The 24,310-nt window shown below is 48.1% G+C and overlaps 1 protein-coding gene across 2 annotated transcripts in view; it reads left to right on the top strand.

Annotated features, from left to right (window-relative positions):
- The first annotated feature begins 383 nt into the window (after positions 1-383).
- Positions 384-24,310, top strand: part of TAOK2 (TAO kinase 2) — a 41,662-nt gene continuing 17,735 nt past the window's right edge. The window contains exons 1-16 of one of the 2 annotated variants that reach the window (XM_063138101.1): positions 384-1,250; positions 11,721-11,893; positions 12,491-12,562; positions 13,014-13,115; positions 13,907-13,952; positions 14,054-14,150; positions 15,272-15,385; positions 15,732-15,823; positions 15,975-16,068; positions 16,222-16,303; positions 17,327-17,494; positions 17,606-17,818; positions 18,907-19,035; positions 21,223-21,459; positions 22,423-22,551; positions 23,416-23,619. In XM_063138101.1, the coding sequence (XP_062994171.1) occupies positions 11,762-11,893; positions 12,491-12,562; positions 13,014-13,115; positions 13,907-13,952; positions 14,054-14,150; positions 15,272-15,385; positions 15,732-15,823; positions 15,975-16,068; positions 16,222-16,303; positions 17,327-17,494; positions 17,606-17,818; positions 18,907-19,035; positions 21,223-21,459; positions 22,423-22,551; positions 23,416-23,619 (1,911 nt within the window). In that variant the 5' untranslated portion in view covers positions 384-1,250; positions 11,721-11,761. The remainder of the gene's footprint in view (positions 1,251-11,720; positions 11,894-12,490; positions 12,563-13,013; positions 13,116-13,906; positions 13,953-14,053; positions 14,151-15,271; positions 15,386-15,731; positions 15,824-15,974; positions 16,069-16,221; positions 16,304-17,326; positions 17,495-17,605; positions 17,819-18,906; positions 19,036-21,222; positions 21,460-22,422; positions 22,552-23,415; positions 23,620-24,310) is intronic. The other variant, XM_063138102.1, reaches the window with a different exon arrangement.

The following is a 24,310-nucleotide window of genomic DNA, read 5'->3' as shown; positions in this document are numbered from 1 at the left end:
TACAATAATCCAATGAACGCTAGCCTCTTGGCCCCTTCCCTTTTGTCATTGCGCGTGCGCTGTGTTTCATTCAGCGCTACCTCCCTACGGTTACTCATAACGGGTTCCTGCTCAGGGGCTCTCTCCAAGAACGCCCTTAACACGGCGCATGCGTACCGCCATTCTTTACTCAGTTCTACGCATGCGACTGATCTTTGGCTTCGGAAAAGTCTTCGGCGCGTGTCCCGTCTGCGGCGCATGCGGCTTTTCGCCGCCCACTCCCCGTCTTGTCGTGCATGCGTGCTCTTCCCCATCGCTCCCCCTTCCCCTCGGCGCATGCGCCTAGGGTTCTCTCTGCCTTGGTTCCGGTCTGGCTCCTGCCTTGGGCGCCATCTTGGATTTGGGGACAACTGGAGTGAGTGAGAGGGAGGGAGAAGGCGGAGGAGCCCGAGGAGGCAAGAGCGGGGAGGGGGGGCCGCGTAGAGCCAGGCCCCCCACCCCCACAGCACCCCGCATTACCCTTGTGCTATAGAGAGGGCCCCCTCCCTTTTCCCCACCCCGCCCCCAGTAGGGCTCCCTGGACCTGAGAGCATTGCTTTGGCTTCTGTAGGACCCCCGCCCACCGCCTCCCCACACCCTTGCCCAGTTCCCTTAAGGACCGCTGTGCATTCTGGCTTATAGGTGCTTCCTAAAACCTCCCACCCTGTCCGTTACCTGTGGGTCCCTTCTCGCATGCGCTATTTAAAAATATATTTCTAAATGTCTGTCGGGAGCCCCTAACATCTGTAAGGGGCTGCAGCATCCCACTTAACCCTCGTCTTGTTTCCCTCATAGCTTGTCCTCCTACAGGGTCATCTGCAGGGCCTCTTGTCCCATTTGGGTTCACCCCACCCTTAATTTGGTATTCTCTCCCCCATCCCGCCCCCGCCCCAAGATTCACTCTAGAACTGGATCTGCCCAGAGACCCCTCTTCCGTTCATTTCCAGGGATGCCCCCATCTCTTTCCCTTTGGTAGAGTCCCCTGCACGTCTTCACTTCTGCAGATCCTTTCTCTCCTAGCCAAGGGAGGGGTGGGGGAAGCTCTAGATGCCCTATGCCTCCGACCCAGAGGCCTTCATCCAGGGGAGCCAGTGACAGTTCCCTCTAAACCCGCTCCCTTGATTGGAGGAGTTGGGGAAGAGGAGGAGGTCGGGGGTGTACTCCCCACTCCCAATATCCTGGAGCTGGAGCCGCAAGGGGGACAGTATCTAGGCAGCTGCCGAGACTTACAGGTGAGACCCAAGCACACGGATGCATGGGGGGATATTTTGTGCGTGTCTCTGTGTCGGGGAAAGACTGGGGAATGGGAACAGAAGGTAAATGTTTGGAGAACAAAGAGGCTGTATTGCACCAATTGAATGAAAATCCGATTTTCTTTCTGTCTGCCTTTATCCCTGTCTCTGCATGATTTTCTTCAGAATAAGTCAGGAATTGTATTGCCTAGGTTAGAAAGCTTACTCTCTCCCCTTCTTTTCGCCCTCTGAAAGCTTAGTGAAGGAGCAGCAGTGTACAGCTTTCCCCTGCCAAATCTCCTAGGCCCCACTTTTCTTCTAGGGAGTTCTGTTTCCCAGAACCTGGCCTAATACCATCCTGCAGAAAGAACATAGATCCTGGCCTTCCATTCTAGCATGCCAAGTCCTTTGTAACATACTCCTTTTAAGAATAAGGGAGACTGCTATCCCCCCACCCCCAATCTCTAATCCGTTCATCCCAATGCTCTCTCCTCTCTGGTACCCAGGAATCAGCCCTAATCTGCTAAACTCCATTTGTGATAGACTCCAGGCAGTTTAGGGCCCCTGGCTCCTATTAGAGCTTGTTCTGCTTTCAAGGAATCCTGCAGTCCTGTTATTATGGCTTCAGATATTCCTAAAGTAACAGGGTTTGGGAGGCTGTTAATGATGAACAACTGTGGGGTTCTTTCAGAATTATAGGCTGGCAGGAGGGATGGGTGCCCCTGGCTTGGGGGCTGGGAATTTAGTAATGTAATGCACCATCATTTTTATTTTTGTTTTCAATGGGGAGGAGAGATGGTGAAACTGTATTTAGCTAGAGGGCAGGTTTACACAGGATAATAAGGTTTAATATGACCATTTGAAAGCAAGGAGGGTGAGAGGTTTGCCTTGGTCCTATAGTTTTCAATTTAACATTGTTGTACTTAAAAAGACCTCTTCCTAATGTACTTTTCATGGGTGGGGTGGTTCTGATATAAACTTGTTAATAATAATAAAAATGCTATGTCAAAGAAATGCAAAATCAACAAATTTTCCACATAGAAAAATCCAATTTGGCATTGTATGTTGTATAGGTCATTCAGATTGGTTTGCTTACAATAGTTTCCATTTTCGTATTTAATTCTGAAGTTCATATTTGAGTTTTAGTATTTACCACTTTGGGTGGAACAGAGAGGATGGAGGTGCCGTAAAAAAAGTGGTATTTATGAGCAGTGGGGTATGAGAGAACCAGTTAGTTCCTGAGCAATGGAAATTATTCTTCCCCGCCCCCCAGCACTGAGTATTTTCAAATCTCTCTCTAGAAACACGTGTTCTAGTATCTTGTCTGTTCTAATGAAACAGGAGATTAGGGAAATCCAGATTTCCAATGTAATTGTGTATATGTAGTGTCTCAGAGGTGTGTACATGTAGTGTTTCAGAGGAGGAATAGATAAACAGTGACGTTTTTTATCAAGAGCCATTGATGCAACAAGCAGATTTTAGAGCCTCCCACAGGATGGATCATATTCTTTGACCTGAGTCAAGGAGTGGGGTTTGGGGCATTATTTCCTCAAGAGGGTCACATGCTACGTGCCTGTTCAAGGTAGGGATTGGAAAGGAATCCAAGAATAAGGAGTTTCTCTTGTCATCTGCACCCAGCAATAGTCATCTTAGCTTGAATGTTGTCCTGGTTTTAGGGAAGGTTTCATATGCCATGATTCAGTCAGAAATATTTTTGTGAAGTCTGTTCCTTTTGGGGCTCTTGTATCTGTTTTCTGACCCTGTCCTTAATAGCTAATTTCATCATTCAAGAGGGGGGCACACTATGTCCTTAGTTTGCCTTTTGACAAAGTATTTTCTGCACTATTTACATGAAGAACCGTTTGGCTGCTAAGATAATGGTGCTGGTCTATGGTTGCTCTTCAGACTTCTAACCTGCCTGCCTCTCATGTGTGGCCAGTAACTTTGCCTTTTGTGAGAGTCTTGACTATGTTCAAACAGCACGATAACCTACGCTCAAGGGTTCAGTATGGGTTGAGTGTGGGTTGTCATTGAACCATGGGTTGATGTTGAAACGTGGGTTATTGTGTTGTCTGATGAATTCAGCCACACTAACAAACCATAGTTTGTTAGTTCAACTGGGTTCAGACAATATGATGACCCATGTTTCAACTAATAACCCATACTGAACAATTGAGTGTAGGTTTTGTCTGAACCCAGTCTCTCTTTAGTTTTATACAGACTTGCAAATGAATGCTTCAAAGTTCCTAACCAACCAAAAGTTCCTAAATCATATGTTGATTTAGTAATTTCTGTTACATCTCAAAGGGAACAAAAAGAACCTCCAGCTCTCTTGCAGTTTCCCTGACTAGTCACATGGAGGTGATTCTTACCACAGGTAAGTGGCTTTCTTCAAGTCTGCGTCTGTCCATGTTGTTATGATGAGTATCACTACTTTCTGAATGAGCATCTAGTGTTTTTTCCTGTGCTGGATTTCTCTCTTACCCTTTATTGGAGCAAGTGCCTCTCCTTCAGTGACCTAAAACTGAATTCTAAGCCTCTTCTGAGCTAGACACAACATCATGAGAGGGACTTTCTCCTGGAATTTAGGGTGGATTCCTGCATCGAGCAGGGGGTTGGAGTCGATGGCCTTGTAGGCCCCTTCCAACTCTGCTATTCTATGATTCTATGAATCTCCAGGTTAAGAAAAACAATCCATGTATTTTTATTTTTTAAATATTGCTTTGAGTCAAAGAGCAGCACATGGTCCAATCCAGAAGAAGAAACCAAATTCATACTTTCCATCTAGCTCAGGCAGGAGATTTGCAGGGTGAGATGTTGTTTCTACTTTACAGCTGCTGATTTTATGTTTGTCAAGAGTCTGCCTCAGTTTTGCACCTCTCATAATGTGCCATATGCTAGTGACTGGTAATAGTATTCAGTCAGGTGTCTTCAATAGAGCAGAATTTCTTACTTTGATTTTGTACTTTGTCAGAGCAGACAGTATAGTAAGAGCTGACACATGGAAGGGTGAGGTGACCTTTCAGTCTGTAATGTCCGAAAGGACACTTGTGGAAGCTTGAGATATGGATAGAACTTATATATCTGTTCCACCCACCCCACTGTCATAAGTTCCCATTTAGACATTATGGAGGATAAGTGAAAAGTGGAAATGCTTTCCATAGCATCCTAAGCTTCTCTTGATTTCTACTTTTAGTTCTGTTTTTTGGTGAGAGTTTGTCTTACGTCCATCTTGTAATGGTAACTCCTCCCATTCTCTTATGTGTGAAAGGATATGCAAAAGCCTAGTTGCCTTGCTGGGCAAATTCAACATTTTCCATGGCTGGCAAAGGGCATTGGTTAGAATTGGAAGGATCTCCGCTGTCCTTTCTTAAAATAGTTTTCTAATGGTTGCAGCAAAATCTCTGAAAATGACTGCAGTATATTCCCAAAGCATTATTTTCTCTCATGCTGTTGTGGTAGAATACAACCCCCAGGGGTTGCTCCTGAGTTACCCACCAGTTACTCAGTAAGCGCTGTCTTCTTCCAGCACAGAAGAGCTTGGAGTGTGGGGGAGAAAACCCTTCAAGTGAAAGCTTCCTAGAACCTCTGAAAAGGAATGAGTCCACTACCAGATGTTTCATAATATTTAGAGGAAAGATGTTAAGATTGTAATTCTACGCCCGCTTACCTGGGTGAAAGCCCCATTGAAGTCAGTGGAATTTACGTCTAGGTAGATGTGCATAGGATTGCATTGTAAGGCTCCAAACCTACGCTCACTTAATGAAGCTCTATTGAGGACTATGTGGATTACTTCTGAGTAAGCATGTACAGGGTTGCCCTGCATTGGAGGGAATACTAGCAAAGACTAGAGACAGGCTGGGCTGACACAACACGCTAATTCATGATGGTTTATTTTCTGGAACAACCCGTGATGGGTTAGCATGTGGTCTGTGGAATGTTCCCGCCTCCCTACAGTGGGTTATTTCCCCCAAATAAGCCACCCTGAGAACCCACAGTTTGCAAGAAGGGTTATTTTATCTATGCGTGTTGTCTGTCGCGCAGTATGGGTTACAGTAATCGTCTACAGAGCTACTTGGCAAGAGCAACCAAAAACACTGCTTGGCCTCTGCTGCTTTCAAGCCATCTCTATTCCTGCCAAAAGGGAAGCTGGGATACATGCCTGGCTGGGTGGGAGGACTACAGGAAGAAGAAGGGCGAGGGGTGTGTGTGAAGTGAACTACTCTGTGTAGTTTATTTGCCTGATCGTCTGATGGGAGCACAGTAGATTGTTTGCATAACCATCTATCCAGCATAGCTTGCCACTCACCATGCGTTAGTGTGATGTGTGAACCCAGCCAAAGTATTCTGTATCTCTGTGAATTTACTGGTTCTAGTGCGTGATCTAAAGCAGGGCTGGGAGATCTCTGGCCCACCAGGTGTTGTTCGACTACAACTCCCATCAGCACTCACCATTGGCCATGCTGGCTAGGGCTGATTGGAGCTGCGGTCCAACAACAACTGGAGGGTTATACGTTCCCCATCCCTGGTCTGAACACACATGGTGCAGACATTTTGCAGAATTGGGTCTGGTTAGAGTCCAGATGGGAGGCTGCCTGAGAAACCTATGCGTGCTGGCCTCAATTCCATGATGGAAGAAAGGTAGGCTAGATGAATATGGAAATTGCTATCCTTCTTTAAAAAAAGCTTAGTTTGAAAACTAAGAGTTTCTAGCCTTTGTGGCTGCAGTGGAAAGCTTGCAACTAAACGGGGAGTAGCAACAGGTGAGGGCAGATGCTTGGGGAATCCTTCTGGTGTTTAGTGGCTGTCCAGCTTTCTATCCAGAGGTTCACAAACAGGCCTTGTGTGAACATTTTGGAGGCTTGAAAGATGAGAAGGGCTTGAAAGAACTTTGGAGGGATGTGTAGAGGTGCAGCAGTCCTCCTCTTGGGTAAGTTCGACAGCCTGCACCAAAGTCCCATTTCTTTCTTTTTGGCAGTGGTATTTCATTGGCAAGTAGGAGCATTTGGTAAGGAGCTGTGTAATAGCATTTACCAAGCAAGTAAAAATATTTTTAAAAATCATCCCACTTGCTTGGCTGCCAGTACTGCAAAGGATAAAGTCTAGAGATTGGCAGCAGTCCAGACAGTTTTGACTTCCAGTGTTGCACTCTTGGCTTAAGAGTGGTGATTTTTATGGCTGATGCTCTTCCTCTTCGTAATTTACGCTTTTAGCTAAAGCCTTCACCTTTGAATTTGTCAATTATGATTTATTGCAGAGGGGAGTACCTGATGGCACCTGTGTCCCCTCCTACCTTTTACTGGACTTCAGGACCCCAATGTGGCATTCCTTTAGTCCTTGTTTTTGCTCAAATCTTAGTGCAGCCTTCCCCAACCTTCCTCCAGATGTGCTGGCTGTTCTGACTGAGGATGCTGGAATACGTAGTCCAACACATCTGAACGGTGCCAGGTTACGGAAGGCTGCATTAAGGAGTTTCTGTACATTTTGCTACTGCCAGGGGTCTGCTGTGATAAGCCGGTTAGCTTTAATTTGGCAAGGTAGATCTGGGTGAAATGAGACCCATGATCACATTGCCAAAGACTTTCCCGTAACCTGCTTCTATTTTATATTGTTTAAGTGATTGCAGAGGAAATTTATCAAAGTTGGGATAACAGCTCAAGAATAATCAGGGTGCTCTTTTAGGATTTTAAAAATATTTTCAAAATAAAATCTCAGGCTTCAGTAACACACATTGTATAGAATTCAGTACTTGATACCTTTCAGTAGATGTAAGGGAGAAGCCGGCCCCACCCATTTTATTTGCCTGGAACTGTGGGGTGGGGGGTGGGGAACCCTTATAGGGCAGAGGAGGCATCAATGTGCTGCATAATGCTGTAGTTTTGCTCTTGTGTCCTGCACAGTTGAGCCCACTGTTTTTAGTTTTTGTGAACCGCCCAGGGAGCTTCGGCTATTGGGCGGTATAAAAATGCAATATAAATAAATAAAACCTTGTTAGCCTGTAGAGGTCCCGAACTTAACAGGCAGGCATGTTACTACTCCCTGCCAGAATTCTGCTGCCCATCCACCCACCCCGGCTCTCTTTCCTCTTTAACATCCAGGCACTTAAGGAGTGGTTGTTTCAGGAGATCTCAAGTAACCACAGTTTGTTAGCCTGAGTTCTTCGGTTCATTTTTACAATCTGCAACTCCCTCAAACTGTGGAGCTCGAAAGCCTCTCTAAGGTCAATGGTCCAGCTGCCTGGCTTCAAATGAACTCACCCACCCAGTAAGAATTCCTTTGATCAGTGCCATTCAGGTTGTAGAGCCATGCAGGTAAAATGCTGAAGCTGGTGGGTGGGTGGGGGGGCTGTTTCATTCATTCAAAGCCATATTTTCATAACTCAGGGATGGGTAACTGGTGGGCCTCCAGATGTTGATGGACTGCAGTTCCCATCTGTCACCATTGGTTATGCTGGCTGAGCTTGATGGGAGTTTCAGCCCACCAACATCTGGAGGTCCACACATTCCCCCAGACTTGCTGTAGACAGCTCAGGCAAGCGAGCCAGAGCACACGCTATAGGGAAAGCAACTTGCACGTCTTTATCAGCTACCTTATTTTGAGGGGAAGAGTCCTTCCCTTTACCAAAAGTGGCCATTAGTTACACGGAGGGGAAAAGCCTTAAACCAGGCCTCCCGGAGGAGCTTTCTTGTCCCTTTAACGCAGAGGCTTTTGTTATTCATTAGGTGCTTAAAGATGGCATATTGTTTTTGTATTCAACTGGGTGCATTTTATATATTAATCTAACCACCGCAAACTCTTGGAATGGTGGTGTAGAAGTATAGTTGGTAAAATGTCAGCTCCATTCAGCACTCTCGTCTTTAGTCATAGCAGACTCCTAATGCTGCCATAGAGGAAGGAGCTTTTTTTAAAAATGCATGACTCTTAGGAGTCTCAGGGAGTCATACAAACTCTCGAATGATTCTTCACTTTGATTCTGCAAATGTCATCCGGCTCTTCTGCCTGCCACAGAGCAGGTCCACTAGCCAGTCCGCGTGGGGTGAGCGCGCCATCTGGTTTTGCATGTCTTTTTGCAATGCTGCCGCTCATGCTGTAGGGTGGTTTGCTTGTTGTTTGCTTTCTCTGTAGGGATTAGTCCTAGGTGATTCTTCTCTGGATTCATCATATATCCCCGTCCCCTTGGTCCTAGTCTGGAGCACTGTAACCAACCTCAAAGGTTCTGCACACCTTAGCACAGCCAGGTATCAACTTGTGCAGCAGGAGTCCATTCAGGCGCCTTCCCGCCAGCATCGCCGCTGCCAAGGCCGGCCTTGTGGTTTGCCTTTTTTGCTTTGGCTTGTTCCCTGGGAAGCAACGGAACAATGCAAGGATTTCCTCTTGCTGACACAACCTGCCTGCCTGCTCTTGATTTCCTTGTTTTTCTGTCCACTGGGTGGAGGAGGGGAGTCAGTTTGTTGACCACTGCCCATCCCAGAGGGTGAAGGGGAGGGACCCCAAGTAGCTTGTTTCAGTAAATGGGGTTAAGATGCACATTGGTGCCCCTTCCCAAGGGAGAAGGCCTAGTTATTTTTTCTGGATGTTCATGTGAGCCAGCCTGAAGCTGCTGACCCCATCCCAGAGGGGCAAGACTCCAGGGGGACACATCCAGGTGGCTGTGATTTTAAGGGCTGGGGGTCGATCCCCACCGTCCAGACGTGCAGAGTGTTTCAGCCCACACTGATATCCTGCTGGCTCGTGTGGCCGGTGGGCATCTGCATAGGATCGGCATGGGATGGGCAGCCTGCAGATCCTCTGCTCTGTTCTGGTGGTGAAAAGTGTCTTTCCATGCGGAGTTTCCCAAGTGCTGCTGTTTGGGTACTGCAGTGCATAACTGAGGGTGTGGTAAGCTGTATTCTGGGGTGACTGAATTCTCATTCTCCGCGCTCTGGTGCCAACTTTTCAGACCTCTGCCCTGGGTTTTGTGGGGAGCAAAAACGAAAAGTGCCCAGCCAGCTGGAGTGTAACTAGTAAGAAGGTCAAACCAGGAAAGAGGAATTAATACATGTCGCAGGGCTTATTTCTGCACTACGGCATTGGACCCAGCCTAGCGGAAGCAAGGGCATTTGCTAAGGTAGCCATGTTGAGGGTGTCCTGGCTGAGTCAGGGTGGAAGGCAGTCTACTGCCCAAGTCCCTTTGCCTTCAGTGCAGGGGCACAGACTGCAGCTCCAGCCCTAGTGGTTAGTGGTTGGCCTTGGCAAGCACCTTTCCCTGATCAAGGAGGCGCCTTAGATTGAGCTTCTTTGAAACTTGAGCTCTTTGCCACTGGGTCAAGGGCAAGGTGAGAGAAGAAGTGTCACCCTGTTGTTTTCTGGCTCACTATGGTGCCACGTTAAGGAGTCTGTTTATCTTGTGATCAGTCTGAACGTATTTTGGCTTCTATCCAAAGGGTGCAGGCATCAATGTAAACCTGGATCCTTGACCCTCCAAAGGTTCACAGGGGGGAAAAAAGACTCCCATTTGTATACCAAGTTTAGGAGGTGGGGGAGGATCTTGGAAAACATTTTAACATGTTAACTTAAAAAAACGGTTTGCATTCATGGAGAATGATTTATTTATTTATTTATTTATTACATTTATATACCGCCCCATAGCAGAAGCTCTCTGGGTGGTTTACATAAAATAATAATAATAACAATAACAATAATGTAATAATTTTACATGATAAAAGCTTTGTGGATCACTAAGCAAGCCTCGTCATTTGCCTCCCATCGAAAGTAAGAATTTTCTGACGAACATGACAATTATAACACATTTTTAAAGATGTTCTACTTGTTGACTTACCAGTCGCACCTACAAGCAGGCTTTGACTTTCCTGTTCTGCATTTGATTGGGAGCCAAGTGGCTCCCATCCAGTTGTGTTGGACTGGCCATGCTGGCAGGGAATTATGGGAGTTGTAGTCCAACACATCTGGAGGGCACCAGGTTGGGGAAGGCTGGATTAATTTCTCTCATTATGGGGAGGAGAAAACAGTGGGCCTGGCAACTCACCTCTGAGCTAGATACTTTCCTGCTTTCCTCTGTCTGCCACAGCACATTTAGTGTTTCCAATGCAGCCAGGCAGTGTTAGTATAAAACTGTGCAACCAAGGTGGCATTTTCCACTGCAAAACAGCTTCAAGTACCTCTGTGAGGATTACTTAGTAAGCAACCTCTGTACTGTTCATGCATCCTGTGTATAGGACTCTGTTGTCCACTTTGCCTGTTAAGGAAGTACTAAGCCAAATGAAATCTTGTACAAATATTCCAGAATTCTCTTATGGTGTGTTTTCCCATAATTCCCTTTTAATTCCTCACAGCTGACCTCAGTTTACACTAGTAGGAAGCGCTGAGGAGGGCAGCAGAAGTAGCTGTCTACTCTCTGGCGAACAGAAGGTCTCAAAGGCAACTTGGGAAGAATTGGGTTTGGTGACTTTAAAAAAAAAACACCTCCGGAATAATTGCTCTGCCTTCTTCCTTTAAATAAGAACTTGTGTTCTCCATCTCTTTAACTCTGCTTTCAACAACAACAACAACAACAACAGAAGAGAAACTAAAGGCACAATCCTATGCACATTTAGACAAGAAAATGTCCTACATGCTGGCTGGGGAATTCTGGGAGTTGTAGGACTTTTTTTCTGTATGAACATGCATAGGATTGTGCACTAACACAGGCGTGCAAGAGGTTTGAGAGAACATGACAGCTGTACATGCAAGTCCGTGGCCATTACAAGGTGAATGTGGTGTTGGGCATGAAAATACATGGAGCTGAATTGTTCAATCGTTCCACATAAGGGGGAGAGAGAGAAATTGGCAAGCGCGGTGCGTCCTGTGGTGGAAGGAGCATGTGGTGGAGGGTGTTTTAGTTGGGAAGCAGCAGGGGCAGATGTGCTCTGACTCAGAATGCCTTGTGTCACTGGATTGGGGGATTTCTGGTTGCCCTTCCATAAAAGAACTGTTAAGGGTTCAAGCAGGGGAACCAGGTAGAGTTGCTCACAGCTCTACATTTCCAGTGCAAGGCTGCCACAGGTGCAGCCGGAGCATATGAATAGGAAACACTGCTTTTTCTTCTGTAGCTCTGTGAAGCCCCGCCCCGTTTGCTGGCATTGGTCCTCTCCCCGCTCCAAGTGGCTCCCATTCACTATCAACCTACTGCACTTCTCAATCCTTTGGGTGAGGATCTGTGCTCCTGGATTCTTTGCAAAGACAGCACTTCCTCCTTTCATGGACCTTGCTATGAGAGGAATCCCGACCCTTAGCGCATTTATACCCTGCTCTTTTCTTCTTCCAAGAGACCCAGGCATTGTGCGTGGCATTCTCAGATATTCTCCCATCTAGGCCCTGACCAGGCCTAGACCTGCTTCGCTTCAGTAAGACGGCCGCTTCCTGCACCCTCAAGCCATGCCCTTCTTCTGTTGTCTCTCAGCCAGCTCGTTAACATCTCTTTCACCCTCTTAGGAGCAGGGCAAAGGTGAGGCCCAGCCCCCTCCACGGCCGCCATGCCGTCTAATGCCCGGGCTGGCAGCTTGAAGGACCCTGAGGTGGCCGAACTGTTCTTCAAGGATGACCCCGAGAAGCTCTTCGTTGACCTGCGGGAGATTGGTCACGGCAGCTTTGGCGCAGTCTATTTTGTGAGTGCTGGAGGAATATCGCTGGGAACGCATCTGCCCTGCCGAGCCCACTGAAAGTGTCTTTCCCAGTCTGACATTGGTCACAGTCCTCTTGGTCTTGCAGAGTAGCCCCACGCCTCTAAATTGTACCCACAGAGAGGACTGCTGCTACAATAGCTGGGCACACCCTCCAAGTTCAGAGACAGTAGCAGGCCCCTGGATGCCAGCTGCTGGGAAGCAACAGTGGGAGAGGGAGGTGCTTATTTCCTTCATACCCTGGTTGTGGGCTTTCCTGAGGAACCTGGATGGCCACTGTGAGAAGCAGGATGCTGATCTAGAAGGACCCATGACCTGATCCAGCAGGGCTCTTCTTACGTTCTTACGACATAACTATTGAGTTCCCACCATATCTCTCATCTGGGGGCAGGTCTGCTCTGTTCCCACTGGCTTTGAGAATGCCTGATTAGCCATGAACAGCAGCATTGATTTACCCTTTTGGTCTGCATTGCCTCTTCCAGGCACAGAAACAAACCGCCCCCTGGTTCTTGACCACCGCTGCGTCCTGGCTGTTGCTTTCGGCCTCTTCCTCCCTTAGCTTACTCTCTGTTTCTTCCCCAGGCCCGAGACATACGCAACAATGAAGTGGTGGCCATCAAGAAGATGTCCTACAGTGGGAAGCAGTCTAACGAGGTTTGTCCTTCACCCCTCTTTCCAAGAGCCGTTCTAACCGCTGTTGTCTTACAAGTGGCCCTATGCAGTCCAATTCCTCTGGTTTCTAGACCCACTAGGGCTCACTGGTTCAGCTTGGCTTCAGTTCTTTAAAAGAGGGTTAGAGAACTTCCTGGAAGAGAAGGATATCAATGCTACTAGTCCTGATGGCTCTGTGCTGCTGCCAGTATCAGAGGCAGTAGGCCTATGTATGTCAGTTGCTAGGGAACATGGGCAGAAGGGTGCTGTTGTACTCATGTCCAGCTTGTGGGTTTCCCATGGTCAACTTGTAGGTCACTTTGTGAGCAGAAGGCCGGACTAGATGGACCCTTGGTCTGATCCCTCGTGGTTCTTCTTAACGTTCTTAAGTCCTGTTCCCTTTGCATGGAATACCAAACTCTCTGTACTCAGGCTCCCTTTGTGTGTCTTCCAGAAATGGCAGGACATTATCAAGGAGGTGAAGTTTCTGCAAAAACTGCGGCATCCAAACACAATTGAGTACAAGGGCTGCTATCTACGGGAACACACAGCATGGGTAAGAAGACAAGGAAAGGGCTCAGGCGAATCCTTTGGGCTGAAATATGCCAGGCAGATTTTTCTTCTCTTCGTGGAATTGTGGAAGCATTGAGGAAGTATGTAGCTTTGCTTGGGGGAAGGGGGCAGTATTGGCTTTGGGCGTGGTGAAGGGGGCCTGCAAGGGATCTGAATGGCGGTTGGGTTTCTTGCTTGGGTTAATGAACAGGTCAGGATCAGACAAGAAGGATCACTTCCTTCAGTCAATGCACAACTCATTTATGGCAGCCTTCCACAACCTGCTGAACTGCATCTCCCAGCATCCCCCACTCCACAGACTAACATATCTGGAGGGCGCTAGGTGGGGGAAAGCTGATTTATTGTCTTACCAGCCACGCAATGTGGTAATGGCTGCTATCTTAGAGGAGGTTGGGATGAGTTCGTGGAGAAAAAGTGGTTATTAACCATGATAGCTAAGTGGAACCTCCTTGTTCAGAAGCAGTATATCTGTAAATAAAAGTTTGCTTGGGGAGGGAGTGGCCAACAGCACGGGGGTGGGTGGGAGGTATTGTCTCTGTGCCCTGCTTGGCTATTGTGGGAAAGCAGATGCTGGACTAAATGGACCTTTTGGTCTGATTTAGCAGGGACTCTTCTTATGTTCTTAAGTGAATCGGAAGTACCAGGTATGTAATGGTTTTGTGGGGGGGGGGCGGGGACTGGCCTCCAGAGGGCCTGTTTGGGACTGGATGGTTGGGATTGAGAGGATTATTCTATTCTCTACTGACTCCTCTTCCTGCCTCCTTACTCCCCCAGCTGGTGATGGAATACTGCCTCGGCTCAGCCTCAGACTTGCTGGAAGGTGAGTATCCCAGACCAGGTGTGTTGAGTTCGTTTTCCATATTCACTTCGCGAAACGTTTATGTGATGCTCTCTCTCCTCCCCTCCCCCCATGTTTCCTAGTGCACAAGAAACCGCTGCAGGAAGTAGAGATTGCAGCCATTACGCATGGCGCCCTTCAGGGGCTCGCATACCTGCATTCGCACAACATGATCCACAGGTGAGAGGAAGAGCCCTGCCCTGTGCGACCTCATCCACATGATGGAGTGCAGCAATAAAACAGAGAAACTGGGTTGTGGGTACACTGGTGACAATATAGACGGTGGTAATAATGATAATTAATTATTAATTTTTGTGAACCGCCCAGAGAGCTTCGGCTATTGGGCGGTATAGAAATGTAATAAATTAAATAAATAATATCAATAATTAATATAAAATGTATTAAAATTATTTAATTTTACAGTCTAGTTAAAACGTGCGTGTGTGTGTGTGTGTGTGTGTGTGTGTGTATAAAAACAATGGAAACAAATGCACGATATGTATCAGACCCATAAAAGCACAATATTGTAATATTTTTTTAAAAAAACTATCTTTACCTCCAAGCACTTCAGTAATACCAAATGCGTTTTCACCTGTGGTCTTCTTCAGTGGTAAAATGAACATTCAAAATTATTTGTCAACAGTACAAATAACAATAGGGACTACTGCAATGTTACAACCTGTAAATACAAAGACAAAGTTGTGTTTAAAAACATTTATTTTAAAAAATCCTACTTAAAATCAAAAGTAAAATGTATCCAAAGATTTTTTTTAATTTATTTTTTAAATTTAAAAACTCGCCAATTTAGGTCTCTTGCCAATCCTTCCTCTGAATCATCCCCAGCTTCTTCCAGGATTGAGCAGACTTCAGGCTTGTCAGATCTACTTTCTACACCCTCCCCCCCCCAAATTCAACCAAGTCCAGGTGCAAAAGAGATATTTTTAGAGTTCAAGAACAAGGTGCCTCTTGAGCATATTCTGAGGCTAAGAATTTGCTTTCAGTACCAGAACTGAATGGAGCTTACAGTCTTTCCGTACAATGATCCTCTCCTGGTTACCCTGAGCTTTCTTCATTTCAGCAGCCTAATTTAGATGTTAAAACAGTTGGGAGTGAGAAACCCCGGTTGGTCTCTTTTCTACCCATCCCTGCCTTAGTCCACAGACATACAAGTTTCCAGTGTTTGCATCCTTGGCTATGAATCCGCCCTCCTGCTTTTCGCCAGCTTCTCATGCTGCTTTTCTCGTTGGCTGCCCATCTCTGCTCCTACGTGCCGTTCTTAACAGCTACCTCTGTCTTTCCAGAGATGTAAAAGCTGGGAATATCCTGCTGACTGAGCCAGGACAAGTGAAGCTGGGGGACTTTGGCTCAGCCTCCATCATTGCTCCCGCTAACTCTTTTGTTGGCACCCCGTACTGGTAAGTTGGCAGGAGCAGGATTTCTGGGTAATCTGGGAGAAAGCAGGAAGCATTTGTAGATTTCCATCCCTCTGTTCTTGCCGCTGGGAGGATAATGGTGTTGGGCGTTAGAACGTGGCGTGGGAGATGGGTAGATGGATGTGAATTTGAGACTCCTTGAGCAGCGAGAAGAATTTAGTAGATGAGATAACCAAGGCGGGGTGGGGGGGGTCTTGGGTTGGAGGGGAGAGATTTCAGTGATGAGAAGGAATGAAACAAGGTGATCTTGAAGTGAGGCATAGGATGTAGATTCTTACAGGCTATAAGTCGTGATGTCACACCACTTTGCACCGGACTCTCTTTCCAGGATGGCTCCAGAGGTGATCCTAGCCATGGACGAGGGGCAATACGATGGCAAGGTGGACGTCTGGTCGCTTGGCATCACTTGCATCGAACTTGGTATGGAATCGGTGCTTGGGTCTTCAAGAGCTTCCTTGCCTTGGACAAGCCCTGAGCCTCCTGGGGAATACTAAGGTGGGGCGGGGAGACAAGAGGATTCTCCCGTGGATGGGGAATGCCAGTGCTAACAGCAGTGTCCCTCTTTCCCTAGCGGAGCGCAAACCACCCCTCTTTAACATGAATGCTATGAGTGCCTTATACCACATTGCCCAGAATGATTCTCCATTGCTCCAGTCCAGTCACTGGTAAGGAAAGCCCCAAATACCAATGTTTTATGAAAGGGAGGGACCTTAGGGAGCTGGTGGATTTAAAGCTTTGGCCGAGGTGCAGGGAGGCTTCCGAGACTGTGGTTTTGAAGGAGGCATGACTCACCATCTTTGCTTCCCTGTTTCCCCCAGGTCTGAATATTTCCGGAACTTTGTGGATTCGTGCCTGCAGAAGATCCCCCAGGACCGCCCAACCTCTGACGTGCTGCTCAAGGTACCGTCCAATCCAGTTGCATCCTCGGGTGGCAGCTTTCCCCCTCTTCTGCCCCCAGCCCAAGATGCCTCCGACTCTCAAGGTTGCGATCACAGCACAGTCCTGTCTGTGGGGCAGTGAACGAGGTTATGGGTAGGAGACAAACTGGGTTTTAATAGAAAAGTGTATTGATGGGGAAACAGATGCTGGGAGTTGCTAACATGTCAAATTAGCTGGGTAAGTAATAATAATAAATAAATAAATAAATAAATAAATAAATAATATTTATTTCTTACCCACCTCCCTCTCTGGATCGAGGCGGGGAACAATATTGAATTCAAAAATATTATAAAATACATAAAACTGATTAAAAACATATGAAACTAATACATGATTAAAATAACAGCCAGACATCTTAAAATTCGACTGGCTAGGCCTGTTGGAAGAGATCAGTCTTTATAGCTCTTTTAAATTCAGAAAGTTGGTGAACCTCTCTCGGCAGGCCATTCCACAGTCTGGGATGGGCAGAAGAGAAGGTCTTCTGGGTAACAGTCGTCAGTGTAGTTTTGCTGGCTGAAGTAAATCCTTCCCAGAGGACCTGAGTGTGGGGCGGATTGTACGGGAGAAGGCGATGTGTAGAGTCCGCTGTGGGATCAGCCCTCATAACTCACCCTTCTTCAAAATGGTTTCCCAGGGAACAACCCTAATTCATGCATCTTCCTGTTGTTGAAAACTCTCGGCCACTTATGTGGTATCAGGTTTTGGTTGAAATTTAAAAAAAATCAAACCAGTTGAAATCTTGATTCCGTCTTCCAAAATATTTGCAGTTCCTCTCATCTTTCATTCACCTCTCAAGTAGACTGCGTGCACACTACGGCCTGGATCCGGATTTAGTCATACTTAGAATAAACCCATTGAAAATTAATGGGACTTAAATTAGTCATGACTGACTTGCGTCCCCTTGGTTCAGTGGGTATACTGTAAGCATGGTTAGTATGGCAACTGCATACTGAACCTGATGCCCGTTCTTCCTGTGGCCCACAGCACCGCTTCCTCCTGAGGGAACGGCCCCAGACGGTCATCATGGACCTGATCCAGCGAACCAAGGATGCTGTGAGGGAGCTCGACAACCTGCAGTACCGCAAGATGAAGAAAATCCTCTTCCAGGAGGCGCAGAATGGCCCCAACGCAGAGGCTCCAGAAGAGGAGGAGGTTAGGGCTTCCATCTTGTGACCCTCAGTCGTGCCTCCCCCCAAGGCAGCTGCCTCCATACCCCAGGCCGGAAGGCAGCTGCTGTCTCTTAACCCCTCTATGTCCCTCTAGGAGGTGGAGCAGTTTCTCCACCGGACAGGCACCATCAACAGCATGGAGAGCAGCCATTCGGTGCCCAGCATGTCCATCAGTGCCAGTAGCCAGAGCAGCAGCGTCAACAGCCTGGCCGACGCCTCCGACGACGACGATGGGGCTGAGATTGCCATGATGCAGGAGGGGGAGCACACGGTCACCTCCAACAGCTCCGTCATCCACCGTCTCCCGGTACAGGACTTGTCTGCTTCAGCAGAGGGGACCCAAATGACACTAGCAGGAGGGAGCAGCAGCATGTAGGGTGGAGTTGGGGAAATCTGTGAGTTAGAGACTGAGGAGGCTTGAAACCGGTCACCTTTAGTTCTGGCTGTGACAAGGGGTCAGATGTGGGGCATGGGGTGCCTTCTGGGGACAGGCTGGGTAGGGACAAGCACTGACAAAGTTTTGGGACTCCTGGGTTGGTCCTGGCTAGCTGGGCAAATCGGACATGGACTGGCCAAAAACAAAAGGAAAGTTGGGCTTTAAGCAGGCATAGGGAGAGAAAGTGTGGGGCAGCTTTGGGTGTGTGTGGATGGGGTTAGGGGAGAGAAGTAGTTGGATCGAGTCAGAGCTGGGATCCAGTAGCTCAGCTCATCCGACCTGCTTCCCCTTAGGCAGAACATCGTACATTTAAAGCATCCCCACCTTTGAAAACTTCCTAGGCAGCTTGCTTCATAGCTAAACTCCTCCTTAAGCTTAGTTCTCCCTCCCCCCACCGTAAAAAAGTGGACATGTTTTTTATATACAATAAGGCAGATTTAAGCCAAGTACTGCTAGTTCTCTCACCTCATAGGGTAATTAACTATTTCCCTCATTTTTTTACAGACAGTCTCTAAAATTGTCAGAGTTGCCGGCCCGCCCTCCGCCCTGCTCCTTGTCAATATCTCTCTAGGCTAAATATACGTAGTCTTTTGATCATCCTTAGAGCTATTCTCTGATTCTCTTTTTAGCCCGCCTGCAGCATCTTTCTTGCCCCAAACTGAAAAGAGGAGTCCAGTCAAAGACTTGACCAGTGAATTACAATAGACGTCCCAAGTCCTAGAAACCATGTTCCTTTTTTAGCACTTCCGAACATGGCTGTGGCCATTTTTGCCCCAAACAGTCATATGCTTTTGACTCATTGCCCACTGCCCAGATCCCCTAAATCCTACGTGGGAGTGTTATTTCCCAGCCCGTTGACTTTCCATGTTTGATATGTGGCTCTTGGAGAGAAAGAGAGAAGAGATAATGTCGGAAACCGAGACTTAAAATTTTCTTGCTTCTGTTTTGGTGCCTCTCAGGGCCACGACAACCTGTATGATGACCCGTATCAGCCAGAGATGGAGCCCCAGACCTCATCGTCGGCTGCCCGACGACGCGCCTACTGCCGCAACAGAGACCACTTTGCCACCATTCGCACGGCTTCCCTGGTGAGTGGAGGGTTGGGGGCATGCCTGGACAAAGCCAGTGCTTCAAACCAGATTCTGTCTCTTCATGGTTCTAGCCAGGGCCAGCCCTACCATTAGGCAGAGTGAAGCAGTTGCTTCAGGCGGCAGTTGCTGGGAGACAGCAGCAAGGTGTTGGAGGAGAGAGCTGTGTGCCAAGCAGCCTGCCAAGGGCCCCCTAAGCTAGCTTGCTGCCTTTAGGTGGAGGGTGATGGACTATCGCCAGTCTTGAAGAAAGATTAAGCTGCCAGTCCAGTCATCTTTTGAACATGGAAGCACAATCTTGTTCTTTGCCTCAGGTGGCAAAATGACTTGGGCAGGCCTTGGTTCTAGCCCCAGGTTTGTTCTTCTGTGGAGGCTTCAGAAACTACAGGGATAGAAAACTAGTCTCTGAATGGCAGGTGCTGCTGCCACCTGAATCTTCCTCCTTCCTTTCCGTGTAGCTGGTTGGGTAGAATCTGGAAGCGCCCTGCAGGAATTTGCTGCGGTGCAGCTGTATGACAAGAAGCAGGGAGAATTGTGGTGTGGAGAAATATTAAGGGCTCGGAATGCAAGGTTTTCAGAATGTGAAGTGGCCCGTTCGAAAAAGGATTGGGCAGATTCATGCAGAAAAGATCTGCCACTGACGATTGCACTTGTTATTGTACTTGCTTGGTCAAATCCAAAATTGTAAGCTAAGATCAATGCAGACTCCTGAAAATGAGATTCTGTTTTTGCCCCCATGGGTGAGAAAGTGTAACCAGAGCTGACTTAAGGCTATCATTCATTCATACATACAAGCAGTAAAGGCCCTTCAACTTGTTAAGCAAGTAAAAACATGCCACACAGGAAGTCTTAAGATGAATGGTTTATACAGAAAAGTAAATGCAAAAGGATATCACAGATAGACATGAAATGTGAAACATGTAATGATTACGGAAAAAATGCATTTGTACTCATGAACCACAAAGCCATGTGACTGTTCAATGCAAGAATTGCATCATGTAAAGCAAACTACATTTTAATTCAGCCCTGAGGCTTATTAGAAAACAATGTTAGGAAAATTATATTGGGGCATTAAAGGAAGTAGATATGCCATACAAAATTATAATGGGCCAAACTAGCAACAATTTGAATTGTTACTTAGCTCCACTTAAACTTTCACCAGTTCATACTAGATAATGCAGTTCTTAAAGCTTCCAACAGTATAGTCCAGAGACAGGCTTGCTTGTGAACCAAAGTTCACAAACCCATTCCATGGCTCCCTTATAAGCCCTCTATTCCCAGCACCTGAACCCTAAAAGGGACTTGAGTAAGGAATTCCAATTGTAAGGCCAGAGAAGAGGAACAGGGGGAGACCTACGAGCTGTAGAAGTCCAAGACCCTTGTCTTCTATTGCACTTTGGGCTTTTCTCCCAGCACTGTGAAACCAAGAGAGGCTAGAAATACTCTTTGGAAAATGAAAGCTGTATTTCTCAGTAGGACTCCTGCACCATTAAGACTCCTGCAACTAACTGACTCTGATTTCCCCCCCAATTGATTAACAAATCTGTGTATGGATAAAAAAAAGTAGCTCTGAAGACCAGTGCCTTCCCTGACTGCTGCTTCATAGGCATGCACCATCTTAGAGTTGGAATTCTCGTGTGTGTGTGTGTGTGAGAGAGAGAGAGAGAGAGAGAGACAGACAGACAGAGAGACCAGGTTTGTGGGGGGCAGAGATGCGTCTGAGCCAGACAGTGGCCAGAAGCTTTGCTGAAGGTAAACGGGGCCGGAGCTGGTCACTGCCTGGATGGGAGCACTTCCAGGAACCTCTTAGTTGCCCTGAGTTCCACAGAAGAAAGACAGAATGTGAGTGTGAAGTAAAAATACGACGGTGCCTGCTACTTGCAACTTTTGTAAGTACCTGTAGTAAAAATAAATGTGAAAGTGTCTGATTTAATCACCGGCATCATTTTTTCGTGGATCAGAAGGGATTATTCCACTAGACATTGCAGGTTTTCCCGGGTCAGACCTTGAGGATGGCCCAGGCGCAAGGGCTGTGTTTAACTCCTCACCCCCCTCCCCAGGATCCGAATTAAATTTGACGGTAAACATGCGAGTAGCGGGGTCTGCATGTGACAAATGCAGAACTGAGTTGGGCGTCTCCTCTTTTCCTCCCATGCTTCTCCCCCCCCCCTTCGCCCCACCCCGCAGGTGACGCGCCAGATCCAGGAGCACGAGCAAGACTCAGCGCTGCGGGATCAGATGAGCGGCTACAAGCGGATGCGGCGCCAGCATCAGAAGCAGCTGCTGGCCCTGGAGAACAAGCTCCGGGCGGAGCTGGACGAACACCAGCTGCGGCTGGACAAGGAGCTGGAGGCCCACCGCAGCAACTTCTCCGCCGAGGCCGAGAAGCTGGCCAAGAAGCACCAGGCGATCTTTGAGAAGGAGGTGAGGGGGAAGGGGGAATCCGCAGGGCCAAGCCAGGCAGGAGGGGAAGGGGGAGCTCTCTGGGCTGAGGAAAGAGAGGGCTGCAGCCATCAGGTGTTGCAGGGATAAGTCAAGCGCAGGGAAGCTCTCTGGGGGATGGGTGGGCGGAATAGCCCAAACACCGGCGTAAAAGCTTTTATTGCCAGGATCTGAGCCTCAGGAGAGGCATCTCAACCTTTCAGAGTGGGGAAAGGACATGCAGGAGCTAGGAAAACACCGATTGATTGGTGATCAAGAGTGGGTTTGACCCTCAGGAGGGCCAGGTGTGGCCCTCAATTCCCCATCCTTCGGATGTGACAAATGGCCGCCCTGCCCCACGAACCCTCCCTCTTCTTTTTGATTCTCCCCACCCCCACCAGTTTTTATAGGATTACTGTGGGAGATCGAGGCTTTTGAATGTCTCTATGGTTGTCGCCTCCTATTGCTCTGGTCAGAGCAGCTGTGACCTCGTAGCTCACTGCTCTCAGGAAAATTGCAATGAGTTACTACAGAGATACTGGGGTGGTGGTGGCTATTTCCTTCTGATTCCAGAGGAAAACCAAGTTTGACGGTGGCTTGGTGCTAAACCCTGCCCCACCCCTCAAAATATGTCGTCATCCCCAAGCTGAATTATGATCTGTATAAACTATGCAGAGTAAGCAAAACGGCATTGTTCTGGAAGCCATAGGGATGGGCGAGGAGTTGTGTTGAAGTGTGCACCCTCATTGAGGATCTTGACTCAATTTCTGGGCCTGTCCTTGGCGATTCTACCAGCTCTTGCCCTCCTGTTGTGAGCCTTCACCCCCATAACGACTAGAAACCTTTTTTCACCCTTAAATTTTCTGCGCTTTGCATGAAATTGTGGTCTACCTGCAGCCTTGAGTTTGGCTAAGATGGCTTTCTGTCCTCTTCCTCTCTTCTCTCCCTGCCCCGATCCCTGTACAGGCAAAAGCAGCTCTGGCTGAGGAGAAGAAATTCCAGCAACATATATTGGGCCAGCAGAAGAAGGAGTTGGGCAACTTGCTGGAATCGCAGAAGCGCCAATATAAGTTACGGAAGGAGCAGCTCAAAGAGGTACCTGCTTTTTCAGGGGAGAAGGGTGTTTGGAAGGTGACAGGCAGCAGCGAGGGCTCCATTTGTTCTCCTGTGCTAGGTTTGGCAGCCTTCTTCTCATGGTCTCCTGTCCCACGTCCAGCTCCCATTTTTTCCCCACTTGTGTCCATCCAAACTCCCTCTATGGCCAGAGTCCTCTGAGAGGTGAGGGATGGATGAGCTCAGCACAGCCTGCAAGACTGCAGCGTGGCTCGTTCTCGGCCCGCTTTCTCCCTAGCCCACTTCATTGAGTCTGTTGCACCACTGCCTGATCTTTTCAGTGACTCAAACTGGAGACCTTGCCAGGGCTTATTCGGGAGCAGGTGTAATACCCATCCAGCCTATAGGACATCCTTCCCCAACCTGGTGCCCTCCAGATGTTTTGGAGCACAACGTCCATGTCCTTTGGCTTGGGCTGATGGGAATTGAAGTCCAAAACATCTGGAGGGCCCCCAGGTTGCGGAAAGCTGTTTTCGGGAATACACAGGAATGATACGTTTTTTAAAAACTACCTGTCCCACCCTGTGTGGGGGAGGACTCCAACACTGTCATCTGCTGAGAACTCACATAATACCTCGCAAGCCAGAACCAGCTTCCTGTTTATAAAGTGCAAATGGCTCTAATGCCATAGAGCCATTTGAACAAGTGGTCAATGAAGTAAGAGTTAGGGAGCATTTGGCAGCAGGCAGGCTGTGGTTCCTTTGGGACTCGGCACTGGTCCTTACGCCTCCCTCTGCTGCAGCCTGAACCGTGGACCTTCCCCCCAGCCCTATGCGTCGGGAGAGGTGGAGACGCCCTTTACTTCACAGTGCCCACTTTCTCCCTGCGTTCTTGTCCCCTCCTTAGGAGCTCCAGGAGAACCAGAGCACCCCCAAGCGGGAGAAGCAGGAATGGCTGCTGAGGCAGAAGGAGAACATGCAGCATTACCAGGCCGAGGAGGAGGCCAACCTCTTGCGCCGCCAGCGGCAGTACTTTGAGCTGCAGTGCCGCCAGTACAAGCGCAAGATGCTGCTGGCCCGCCACAACCTGGACCAGGACTTGCTGCGGGAGGTGAGGTGGGGGCCAGTGACCGGGGGCCGTTGGAAGTGCCCAGAGGGGGCAGGCAGGGTAGAAAAGCCAGGCCTGCAGAAGGGTTGTCCCACGGCGGTGGGTGCGCTGAGCAAGCTAGAGTTGGGAGCTGCCCACCACCACCACCCACGTCCCCTCTGTCCCCTCTCCAACAATTAAGAATCCAGTTCACGTGATGCATCCTTCCGGCACGAAGCCTTTTCTTGATGCTTTACTTCGCTAACTGGAATAGCTAGAAGCCAGTAGGGTATTTTTGTTTTTTAAGAAGAAACCTGAATTTCTCAGAATGCCTGACTTTGCATCCAGTCCCGAATTCTGTACTTACATAGATTTGTAGAGAGTGCACACTGCCCTTACACTGGGGCAAGGACAGGGAGAGCGTCTCTATTCTCAGGCCCTTGGGAGAAGAACGCCCTCGTTGGAAACATTTGGATCAGGGGGTGGGCGGTTGCAGGAGGCCCAGGGGCCATTTCCCCCCTCGATCTCCCCCTCCGCTGCCGATGCTGAATTAAAAAGAAAATAGGGAAAGGGTGCCCTTAGCAGCTAAAGGGTCAAATTAGTTTACAAACATGCTAATTTTGACCCTTTGGGTGAATAGCAACCGCTATGGATACCTCCCCCTGCCCCCAAATAAGAGATTTTTAAAACCAACTCAGGGGGCAGCAGGGGCCTG

This window comes from Elgaria multicarinata, chromosome 11 (assembly GCF_023053635.1).
Source record: "Elgaria multicarinata webbii isolate HBS135686 ecotype San Diego chromosome 11, rElgMul1.1.pri, whole genome shotgun sequence".
Lineage (NCBI taxonomy): Eukaryota > Metazoa > Chordata > Lepidosauria > Squamata > Anguidae > Elgaria > Elgaria multicarinata.
This window is presented reverse-complemented; position numbering and strand designations above follow the sequence as displayed.